Source organism: Piliocolobus tephrosceles, chromosome 6, assembly GCF_002776525.5.
Source record: "Piliocolobus tephrosceles isolate RC106 chromosome 6, ASM277652v3, whole genome shotgun sequence".
Taxonomy (NCBI): domain Eukaryota; kingdom Metazoa; phylum Chordata; class Mammalia; order Primates; family Cercopithecidae; genus Piliocolobus; species Piliocolobus tephrosceles.
Window position 1 is genome coordinate 126,261,412 of NC_045439.1, and position 12,542 is coordinate 126,273,953.

The following is a 12,542-nucleotide window of genomic DNA, read 5'->3' on the forward strand; positions in this document are numbered from 1 at the left end:
TAAACTAGGCCCTTCTTTCAAAAAGAACTTCATCAGGATGGATTGTGAGATTCTTCTGTTCATCTAATACAGCTTTAGAAAATTATTAAATCTACAAAATACCTATTCTAGGAAGCTGAGTCAGACATACTGAATGCATATTTTAATGCTATCACTGGTTCTGGAGAAATTTTAAGTCCTGAACTAGGAAGCTGGTATTTTGGAACCCTATCTTTCAGTATCTGAAGCATAGCCCACATTGTGAACAAAAAGAGTACAGCTAGGAACCTACAGAAGACTAGATAGAAGAGCAGGAGCAAACCTCTTTTCCTCTCTCTCACTAGTGGTCCAGGAAGCACTGTCTCCTGCTGGGTGACAGGTTAGTGTGCCTCTGCTACTGCCACCAACACACATGTCACTAACATTCATCTATAGCCTTCTCTTCTATGGACAATCACTGTGAGATGGAAAGTCTCATTTCCCAGAACATTTACTAAACCGTGACTCAGAATGGGAACAGGCGATTCTAAGAAAACGCCACCTCAGGGCCCCTCTGGCACTTGGTGATTTGCCCCAAATGTTCTTCACTGGTCAGGATGTAGAGGAACTTCCACTCAGCCTGATTTGGGTTGAAGAATTTCTCCTTCTTTGTTATAGTGGGTGTGGGGAAAATGAGATGGCTGGTGGCAGCAGCAGCTCACAGGCAGTGACCCAGGGGGTGGGGTTTCAAGGACTGTGGAGGCCATGGCCTTGCTCAGACAACAGCAGCTGAGAGGCAACAGCAGCTGAGAGTGGGAAACAGGTCAAGGACACCTGATCTCTCCAGCACACACTCAGTCAACTGCAGTTGCTTGCATATCATATTGTAAATATACTCATGTATTTTATATGTCATATCATAAATATTTTCTTAAATACTAAAAATTCCTAATGAATTTAATGAAGACATATTTGATACAATTCATCATATTTTGTATCATTGAGCATAAAATTTTAATCTGCTAATTTAATGAGAAAATAAATGTAAATAAAACCATTGTTTTATTTTGTGTCACCTTAGTTTCTAATGAAGCTTTAAAAATATATTTTGTCAATTGCCCTAACACTTCATTCTCTGTTACAGGCTTAGTATTATTTTAATTACCATTTGTACTTTTGCCAGGTTGAAGAAGAGTACAGCTGTTTCTACATTTGTGATTACCTTTAAAAAACTTTTAGGGTTAAATTCACTTTTAGTTTTGTGTATTTCTATGCATTTTGACAAATGCATAGAGTTCTATGTCCACCACTACAGTTCCACACAGAATAGTTCCATCACCCAAATCTTCCCATTGCTATTCCCATATAGACAACTTCTCACCACCTCCTACACCCCTGGAAACCACGGATTTCTTTTTTTCTCTGTAGTTTTGCTTTTTTTCAGATATTCATATAATCCTGTAGTGTGTAGCTTTTTGGAATCTGGTTTCCTGCTGGCACTTTAGCAAAATGTATGTGAAATTTATCAATGTTGTTTTGAGGGTTATGGTTTATTCCATTTGTTGATGAAGAATGTATGGGTGGTTTGGATATTAATAATGAAGTTGCTACAGACATCTCTATATAAGGTTTTGTGTGAACCTAGGTTTTCTTTTCTTGTGAGTAGATAGCTAGGAATGAGATGATTGAGTCACATGTAGTCATGTTTTCTTAAGACGGCTTTACTAAGGTATAATTGATACGCAATAAATCGAATGTATTAAAGTGCACAATTTGATGTTTTGACGTATGCCCATAAAACTGTCTCTACAATCAAAATAATGAATGTATCCATGGTCCCAAAAGTTTTCTGCCACCCCTCCCCAATCCACACTTGTTCTACTGTTTTTCCTACTTTAACTCAGTATATTTATTTGAATTTATCTATTTTTATACATGTATCAATATTATGTTCCCCTTTTATTGCTTAGAAGTAGTTCATTGTATGGGAATATCACAGTTTATTGATTAATTCACTGTCGATAGACATTTTTATTGTGCCTCAGTTTTGCCTATTACCAATATAGCTGCTTATTTGTATATAAGTCTTTGTATGGATATATATTTTAGTTTTTCATTTTTAGGCAAATAATAAATTGGAATGTCTGAATCATGTTGTAGGTGTATGTTTAACTTTTTAAAAGAAATTGACAGACCCTTTTTTAAGTGCTTACATTATTTTATGTTCCTATATTCCCATGAAAATTTCACTTCCTCTACATGTTTGCTAAACTTGTTGTCATTTTAATTTTAGCTTCCTCACAAGTGTGGAGTTGCAGCTAATTGTATTTTAAATTTACATTTCCCTAATGACTAATTATATTGAACATATCAGACATAATTTAAGTGAGACTATATTGCTAAAGGAAATGTTTTCCAGGATTATACTATCTTCCTAAACTTGGATAATCCTAATGTCAGCCTCAAAATATATAAGGTGCAGAATTACAAGGAACAAGAGAGAAACTTCATGACCATCATTAAAGATTTCATTAAAATCTTCACTTCATTCACTGTTTGTAGAAATATGTAGCAGTCTGTGTACAGTCAGGAGACAGAAACCATACAACAGATTAAGTAGTTTGGTATAAAGAATGAACTATAATGGAAAAGTAACTATAAGATACAAGGAAACTCTAGGTGGTGCCCTATAGCAAAGAGAAAGTACCCAATGAACCACAATCTTAACAGAGGTTAAGTTTCACTGGGAAATGAATGGTTCATCTCATTGGTGAGTAAAAAAGCTCACTGATTTGGCTAGGTCAGAGCTGGTCTCCCAACTTGTGGGGAACTCATAGCCCACCTCTTAGGCAAGCTGGAGAGGAGGTTATCAGAAACCAGTGGACTGGATGCGCAAAGGAAATCTAGGTGCTGGTATGGGTAGGAACTCTTCCAAATTGTAGGGGGGGGACCCTGGTTTCTGTGTGAAAAGTCTCCTGAAAGGTTATCACAAGACCATGGCTGTGAGGTTGTAGAGAGATCCATTTTCGGGCCTGTGACTGGGGCAGTCTCCATTGGTTTTCCTCACACCTGTGTTGCTGACCCCAGCAGAGGACTGAACTGGTAAGAGGGTTTCTTCCTCCTGCAATGTGCTTCTAGCATCTTTCTCTGAGAAAGCTAAACATTGTTCTCACTTTAAAGGGAGAAATACTTAAAGAAATTCCATTGTTCAACACCTAGCCTGTATTGAAGGGTACATTCAAACCTGAGAGACAATAAACTGATAACTGAAAAGAAGTACAGATTTGTTAAATAGCTTTGTAGAATAATTTGGAAATATCTAATAGCAATGCTGAAGATTTGAACTTTGTACAATTTAGCAATTACTCTCCAAGTGTACATTCTGGAGAACCTCTAGCACATATTTATTTATGCAAGTGCTCATTTTAATGTTGTTCATAATAGCAAGAACTAGAAACAATCCAGATATCTATTCACCAAAAATGACAAACATGCAGTGTACTGTATTTATATAATGGAGATCCTACAGAATTAAAATGTATAAACTGAAACTATGTGTGTCACTATTGATAACTGTTAAAAATCAATTACTGAATGAAAAATATTAAATTGTCAAATAATACATGAAGGATGATACTGCTTGTATGAAATTAAATAAATATGCCAATAAATCGATTAATAGTTCTCTTTATTTTTAGTGTCCTTGAAATATTACAAATCATTTTGTACAAGGGTAAACTAAGGCTAAGAGATTTACAGTGATTTGTCCAATAACATATTCTTTGTTATTGTTAGAATTGAGAATGGGAACCCATATCCTTTAAGTTCTAATTAATTGCCCTTTGTTCCATATTACACATGCAAGGACCCAGTATGCCCTTCCATTCCTAAGTCAAAGTATTTCTCACTTAGGCAAAAGAATGTACTTTCCCACACATTTTCTCTGGAGTAGCAGGTTCATTTGTATAGAATTAGCAGAAGATACTTCACTCCACATAGTGCCCAAGGGCTGAATGACTCTCACTTTTTCTCCTATGGCCTTATCGTCCTCATTGTAGTTTTCAGCAATGTGGAATGTTATTTGCCTTGTTCAATTGAGAATATCTGTTGAAACGTATTAATTCCCATTGGAAGATGAACCTTGGCTAATTTAATACTGAATCTTAAAAGCTGCAATTGGTCACTTAGATAGATTCATGGTACTCTTACAATTTGACAAAAGAAAAAGGCACTAACCACCCGCACCCCGATAACTTACGGAAAAAATAAATGATTAATTTAAAAAAGATGAGGATGTTCCTGTGTCTGTATCTTAGTGTGCTAGGGATGACTTGTGAGAAATTATGTAAATAGATGAAGTATACTTGGGGAGACACTTGAGAAAATTATGAAAAACTCTGACTGCACCTAGGAAAATCCATCATGACACTCTTACCTATTACCTAAAGAAATTAAATAGGCATGAAAATCAAGGCTATATATTGCTTTGTAGAGTAAAACTACACAAAAAATAATGAGAATGTTAAATACCAAACTCATGTTATACGTCTGTAGTTATAGCATAATCAACAATTTATTTTTATTTGCACTTAAAGTATATAACACTAACCCTACAGAAGTAAAATGCAAATTTATTTTTCTTAAAGCATCTCATTATTTCTATAACTTAAAAAAATTGGTAATGTATGGTTTACTTCCAATGTAACGGACAAACTATTTTCTCTATGCTTCAACTCAAACCAGTTGTGTCATTATTTTTGCATTAGCTGGTTGATTGTTGGTACTGGTTTTTATTACTTAATTAGGACATTGTATTACCAAGTAGGTGAAATGTTTTTGCTCCATGTAAAGATAGAGTTTATGTGGGTGGTTTATGGTTTGCAGAGTTCTAGGCCATTCACTGGGAAGGACTCTATGCACAGGAAAGTAAGAAGGTAAAACTATTCAGCGAATGACAAATATAGGGTGAAATATATGTCCATTAATACTATAACATGTTTATCGACAATGTACTTTCGGCACATCTCTCTACCAAATCCTGTGAATGATTCATGAGAAGCACAAGAATTCAAGAGGTTTCAGTGTGGAAGAGAAAAATAGAGTTAGCTGTCATAATAATATTTCTCTTCCACACTGGGAGTCTTGCCTTATGTTTTGAGAGTCCCCAGCTAAACAGGGGTTCCATACCAGAGTGGCTAGCAATCCTGTCCCAATGAGAAACGAAAACAAACTTGTTGTGGGTGTTTCCAGTGTGTCTTTATCAGACATTTCTTTTACCTGGTGAAAGGCTTAATGCCTAATTGTCAGGACCAGGGAGTTCCTCACACAGGAAATTTTATACTGGCAGATGCCCCTGCAGCTTTTGTCTGACCTATGTCTAGTTGATGTCTACCAGACCAGCACTCTGGAGGCTGGGTGCCTGATCTTGTGTTCTCCCAAGCATTCCAGGGAAAACCCAGCCTGGACCAGCCCCTGGTTCTTCAGGTGGATAGTGCAAATTCAATACATCACTGAAATAGCAAAAACATTCAAGGATTTTTTATTTAGTGATCAGGCAGGGAGAGTGCAGTAAGTTGGGAGGGCAGTCCTTCATCCCAGGGTCATGTGGGGCAGGAATGAAGAGTCAGGCAGAGGGCGGGTGAGAAAGTCTTTCATCTAGCAGTATACCTGAGGGAAAAGGGTATGGGTTACTTTAAGTTCATCGGAAAATGACTGAATGGTCCATTTAAAGAAAGTGACAGGAAAGCAGGAAGCCCAGTCTGCCAGGTGGGAGAGATGCCTCTAGTTTTTAATCTCTGACCACCAGTTTGAACCATTTGAATATAGTGTAGAACTGGAAACTGTGTCAAGTGTAACTGAGCCCTGCTTCTGGTAGGAGAAAGTAGAATTTGTATTCGAAATGTATGCCAAGCCAACATAATTCACTACACTTTGGGAGAAGATATAATGCATATGCAAAGTGCTACAGAAACATTAGGACATAGACATTTCGACTTAAGCCTCTAGGAAGGCTTTTAGAGGTGGTAACATCTGTTTTGGAATAGACATCTGTGAAGGACATGAAAAAATGGATAAGGAATTGTTTATCAGCGTAATAAATGTTGAGTAGCCTGTTTTTAAAAATTATTTATTTATTTATTTATTTTTGCTAGAGAGCAGTGTATGGCATAGGTAAAAACAGGTTATATATTCTTGGCTCTCATGCTAAGGACAATAAATTTATATATAACCTTAAGGAATGATGAGATGTTTCAAGTGGAAGAGTGAGGTCCAGGAGAAAGGTAGGTTTTCCCTTACAGTTAATTCAGAAAAGTTTGAAAGACAAGAGTTGAGTTGAGTTGGGAAATTGTGAGAGCTGAGGTTTGAGATGGCTATGTATAGTCACATTCAAAAACTGTCAGAAACAGATTGGAATATTGGAATGTGGGGGGCGGGGGGGAACAGTACTGCAAAATTAGAGGTCATAATACAGAGGTGATGACTGATGCTAGGGAGATGAATGGAATGCCGAAGAAAGGGAGATAACGAGGAGAAAGAGATTAATAAGGATATAAAGAGATAAAGAAGAGTTCAAGAAATGCAGAGGGAAAAAAATTGGAATGTCAGAGGCTAAGACCTCTTGGAATCTACTTTTAAGGGACAGTAGCATGAATAAAGAAAGCTAATATTAAAAATTCTGAAAGGAAAATGAAGAGGCATTCCGTTTAAGAGTTAGCTATCATTACCAGGTCTTTGGGGACATTTGATAAAGTAGTTTTCCTGACTGTGGCAGCAAAAGGCATAGTTAAGCATGTTAAAAGTCTGAGTAGTAAAAAAGATTTGGAGGGAAACATGTAGACACTCCTACACAAAATTTCTTTTTTTAAAAAAAGAAAAATTAAGAGAAAAAACAATTAAAGAGAATAGAAGAGTTTAGGAGAGTTTTTTTTTCTTACTTCTTTGATAAGTGAATCTGAGCAGTTGTCAGTAGATGAAAAGATTAAATGAAAAGTGAAATGAAACAGGGAGAGACTAAAAATGCAAGCCAAAGACAGCTTAACCCAGTGGCACAGTGGTTCTCAACTGGGAATCATTTTTCACCTCCTCAACTGGACATTTTGTAATGTTTGGAGACATTTTTGGTTGTTATAATTGGGGGGAAAGTGTAACTGGCATCTAATGGGTAACACCAGAGATGCTCCTGAATACCCTACAATAGTCACATGACAGTCTGTTTCGACACAGTAATTCAACCCCGAATGTCAATAATGCCAAAGTTGGGAAACTCTGGCTCAACTGACTAACCAATGGCTCATAGTAGGTGAAAAGATTAGAATCATGAACATATATTGAGGGAATTCCCAGTTGTAGCAGTGTCAATGGCATCGGTTTTGTATTCAGATCTGAAACAGTATGTCGTAGTGTGGCAAAAGCTGGCCTTGGAGTCAAATACCAGGGTTCAAATTCTAGTTTAATGACTCTCCAGCTATGGAACTTCAGAGAAACTGCTTATCATCTCTGTATCTCTGACTTCTTATTGTAAGACAGAATTAGTAAGCGAATTTACCATGTAGCATTATGGGAAGATTCAATTACTATATATTAAGAGCTCCGAACAGTGCCTGACATTTGGTGCATAGTAAATATTAAATATTATTTTTGTTATCTGATTTCAAATCCTCACTGAGCTGTTCTGACCTTTACTAGCTGTCTGACCCCAGATTACTAAACATGTCTAATCTTTGTTTTTCTCTTCTGCAGTTTAATAACCCCTTTTCCAAAAGTCTGTTGTAAAGATCACTTGATAAAACATGTATACACAGTAGATGCTATCTAGCAGTGTCGGAACAAACGCAAGCTCTCTTTGCCCTTCATTTGTAAATTTTAAAATTATGATTTGTCATTCACTATATTTAAATCTGACTCAATTTTTAGCTTAATACATTACATTCATACAATAAACTTTTTCGTTAGGTAGAGTTGATCATTTTATGTAATAAATACATGAACTTGAGCAAGGACACCTTTATTTCACAAATGGAGGAACAAAATGAGTCACACATACGATAAAGTATTACATTATGTTTCAGAATCCTCTTAATTATTGCCTTCTTGTATATTATAGACACTGATTTGTTGTTACTAAAGCTTTAAACAATTATAATGAGTCATTTTTTTTTGTCATAGTTCCAGAGTTTAAAATAACGTATATCCAAAATGTGGCCCAGTGGAATGCTTCTCTGAACATTCTTCCGACAAGAGTACACAATATGATTGTTTACTGTGGGGCTTCCCTGTGTGGATTGCAACTGCATTCATCTAAATGAGAGGCTAGGTCTGCAGCTTAGAGACAAAGTAAAGACTCTGGCTTCTTGTATGAAATAAATTAGCAGAAAAAGATGCTCATGTTCTCACATGGGACCGGAATTAGATCATCACTCTCTCAGGTCTCTTACTATGACTGTTGTCAACAGTTAATTGTCAGAACCAATATGGTTTCCTAAAACAGCACTTCTTTAAAGCTTTTCTAGTTCAACTGGACTAGATTTATAGAGTAGGGTTTTACAGGGTGAAAAACATAAGATGCAAATTTTTAGATATTTTCAAGAGCATGAGAGGTTTATAATCATTTTTACTTCTCTATCCAAAAAAAAAAATTTTTTTTAAAAGCACTTCATTTTCTGGCATTAATTATAAAGATGTTTTAAGAAGATCATGGAGAACTCTAGCAGGGAGAAAGTAAGTGGGCTGAAATCAAATTCTGGTAGGCAAAGAAAATGAAAAATTTAGGTTCTGCTCTTGGATGATCAACAGAAAATGGGATTTAGATAATTCAGGTCAGCCATAATATGTGTTTTAAGAAATTATTGGATGACTAATTGATAAACTCAGTGGGAACTATAGGCCAGTATAATATACATTCAATAGTATCTGGTTAGTAGGAATTGCCTAAATTAGAAATGACTCCTGCAGCAGCACGAAGGTAAATTTCTATTAATATAGGGGTGTTTAATGTATTAAGATCCTATGTTGCAATGCAATTACTTTGATAGTAGAATGTCATGACTTATCCTGCTTAAACTCTAAAGTTTTTTGTAAAGTAGGTATTTTTACACCTCCCATCTTTTTTAAGGTGTGGAATTAAAGTCCAGACAAAATAATTAGCCAAAAGTTAATCTGTGTGACTTTACATCATGTAATAATAATCAAGTTATGAATATCTCTTCAAAAGTTAAGAAGAATGTTGTATAATTGATGATGTAAGATGACCGCAAGACAAGTAGATGTAAACAGTTTTTGTCAACCTATAAGACCTGTGGAGCTGGACTCTAGGTCACTCCTCTAGTCTTGTTGTCATGAGTCAGCTTCTGGGTAAGCTCATTTTCTACTATATAACAGACAAGGACTATCCAAAAACTCAAGGGGTTCTAATTATATTGATTAAATTATTAAGCATTATTTAAACATTTACATAAGTTCTTTCCTATTATCCACCTATCCAGACATACTGCTATAGCCTCTTCAAAATTTTTGCATTCAGCAAATGTACATTATATCTGAGATCTCAGAATCTCTCACCTTAAAAGTATTCTTAATTCAAGTTCTGATTCCTTTCTATTTATCCTCCTTTGGAGTTGTTTCAGAACAAGTGTGCAGCCTGGAACCATGGATAAGGCCAATTCTTCAGTGGTATCCGAGTTTGTACTGTTGGGACTCTGTAGTTCTCAAAAACTCCAGCTTTTCTGTTTTTTCTTCTCTGTGTTGTATATGGTCATTGGGAAATCTTCTCATTATCCTCACAGTGACTTTTGATACCAGCTTGCACTCCCCTATGTACTTTCTCTTGGGAAACCTTTCATTTATTGACATTTGTCAGGCTTCTTTCGCTACCCCTAAGATGATTGCAGATTTTCTGAGTGAACACAAGACCATATCTTTCAGTGGCTGCATAGCCCAAATTTTCTTCATTCACCTTTTTACTGGAGGGGAGATGGTGCTACTTGTTTCGATGGCCTATGACAGGTATGTAGCCATATGTAAACCCTTATACTATGTGATCATCATGAGCCAAAGGACATGCGCTGTCTTGGTAACGATATCCTGGGCTGTGGGCTTGGTGCACACATTAAGCCAGTTATCATTTACCGTGAACTTGCCTTTTTGTGGACCTAATGTAATAGACAGCTTTTTTTGTGATCTTCCTCGGGTGACCAAACTTGCGTGCTTGGACTCTAACATCATTGAAATACTAATTGTGGTCAATAGTGGAGTTCTTTCTCTAAGCACTTTCTCTCTCTTGGTCAGCTCCTACATCATTATTCTTGCCACGGTTTTGCTCAGGTCTTCAGCTGCAATGGCAAAGGCATTTTCTACACTGGCTTCCCATATTGCAGTAGTAATATTATTCTTTGGACCTTGCATCTTCATCTATGTATGGCCCTTTACCATCTATCCTGTGGATAAATTACTTGACATATTTTACACTGTTTTCACCCCCATATTAAACCCCATTATTTATACACTAAGGAATAGGGATATGAAGGCTGCCATAAGGAAAATTGTGAACTATTACCTGAGGCCAAGGATAATTTCTGAAATGTCACTAGTAGTGAGAACTTCCCTTCATTAAGACAAAACTCCTTCAAATTCCTCAGGTCAATACCCTGTTTAATATTTTAATCCTTTTTTGTGGTGTATCTCAAATGTGGGGAAAGTAGTGGAGAAGATACTATACAGAATATTTAATGAACATTAACAAGTCTTTTTCTAGGTATCAAGTGAAAGTTAAATATCAAAAACATGGAAAAATCACTGTTTAGATTACTGGTTCCAGAAAAAAAACATGGGTACTAGATGGATAATATGTATACATTTACTGCTTTTGTTATGGGTAAATGTAAATATGATGAAAAAAAGCAAAGAGAAGCGAATTCTTTGGTGGACATACATTCAAACATTTGTCAGGTTTTATGAGTTTTCTTAATGACATGCCTAAAACGTCTATATGGATGAATAGCATTTAAGAATCTGAAACTGAATTTTGCCAGCTTCAGGGAATAGCCAATCTATGATTTAATATAAGTGCTTAAGTTTAAGTGGAGATTATTAGGTTATGAGACTCCTCTCCCCACATCAATTATACCTATCCCATATGGTTTTCAAATAGCTAGCAATGCTTTAAAATACAGAATGAAATATACTCAGAGGCTTCTATTTTAAATCTTTCATTTAAAGGGCTTTCTCTGATTGGCTAGATAATTCCAATTTCCTTTTAGATTATGAGTTGTAGAAAAGAGAGGAGAATCTAGAAAGCTGAACTATTTTAACACCAAGATTTTGATTTGTGCCACTTCTTTTGTTCCTATAGTGCAGCTGCCAGTGGCTTATGTTCAGGCACCCAGTGGTACTCATCCTCCAGCAAGTTTTATTGCCAGCCTTGGCCTTAAATTCTCTGAGCCCCATTTTCAGTTCACCCTCTGTGAACTAGCTCGGGTCCAGCGCAACCCAGAGAACCTCCCTCCATCCAGGGGGCCTCACTCATATTCTCTCCAAAGTGTTCTGAAACTCATCCTTGGGCAGGGCATCGCCCTTCCACATTTATTTCTTCCTTGGTTTCTCTCCTTTAGGCCTAGGGTTTTTTTTTTTTTTTTTTTCAAAGTAAACTAAAGACTATTCAGATTCAGATTTAACCAGTTTTTACATGTATTCTTTTTTTTGTTTTGACTATTGCTCTATAATATTATGAAATATTATTACATAAATAGATTCATGTAGCCACGACTACTACAAACCACAATAAGGACATAGACCTCTTCCATCACTTCCAAGAAACTTTCTTGTGCTGTCTGCCCTGTGATCTTAACCCCTGGCAACCAATGATCTGGTCCCCATCACTCTATTTTATTTTTTCATTTCAAGAGTGTTGTAAAATGTATCAGCTATTCAAATGGCCTTTTGTAATAATTTTTTAAAAATTTAATGTGATTGTATTTGTGAATCATTTTTGATATCTTTTTTTGTGTGTCTGTGTCTGATTTAAGAAATTCTTCTCTCTGTCAAGATCATAAAGACATTATTTAGATTTTCTTCTGTAAATTAAAAAGTATTTTGCTTTTTATACTTAAGAATTTCATCCCTTTGTAATTCATTCTGTAAATGTTGGGAGATAGGAATCTATTTTTATATATTTGTAAATATGTAGAAATCAGACTTGGTATCATTTATTTAATAGTACATCATTTCCCTCAATTTGCAATACTACCTCTCTTATATTTTCAGCTTCAGTGTATGTATGGATTTGTTACTAGACTCTGTTCTGTTTCATTAATGTATGTGCTTAGCCCTGCACCCATATTACACTGTTTTAATTTACTATAGTTTTAAAATAAATCTTGATGTCTGATAGATTAAGTTATCTCATTTTTCACAGTGTCTTTGTCAGTTTTATCTCCTTTATGTTCTGTAAACATTTTACAATCAGCTTGTCAGATTTCTTAAAATATTATTTCAGAATTTTGTTGTAATTGCATTGGATTCATGTGTTAATTAACGTACAAAGGTATTTATTATATTCATTTTATATCAACACATATATTAACTTGTAG

At 35.6% G+C, this 12,542-nt stretch overlaps 1 protein-coding gene across 1 annotated transcript; it reads left to right on the top strand.

Annotated features, from left to right (window-relative positions):
* The first annotated feature begins 9,603 nt into the window (after positions 1 to 9,603).
* LOC111522563 (olfactory receptor 4K5-like) lies at positions 9,604 to 10,567 on the top strand. Its single transcript, XM_023186663.1, is given in 2 exon segments — positions 9,604 to 9,710; positions 9,712 to 10,567. Coding segments are annotated over 2 exon segments (963 nt in total).
* The last annotated feature ends 1,975 nt before the right edge of the window (positions 10,568 to 12,542 follow it).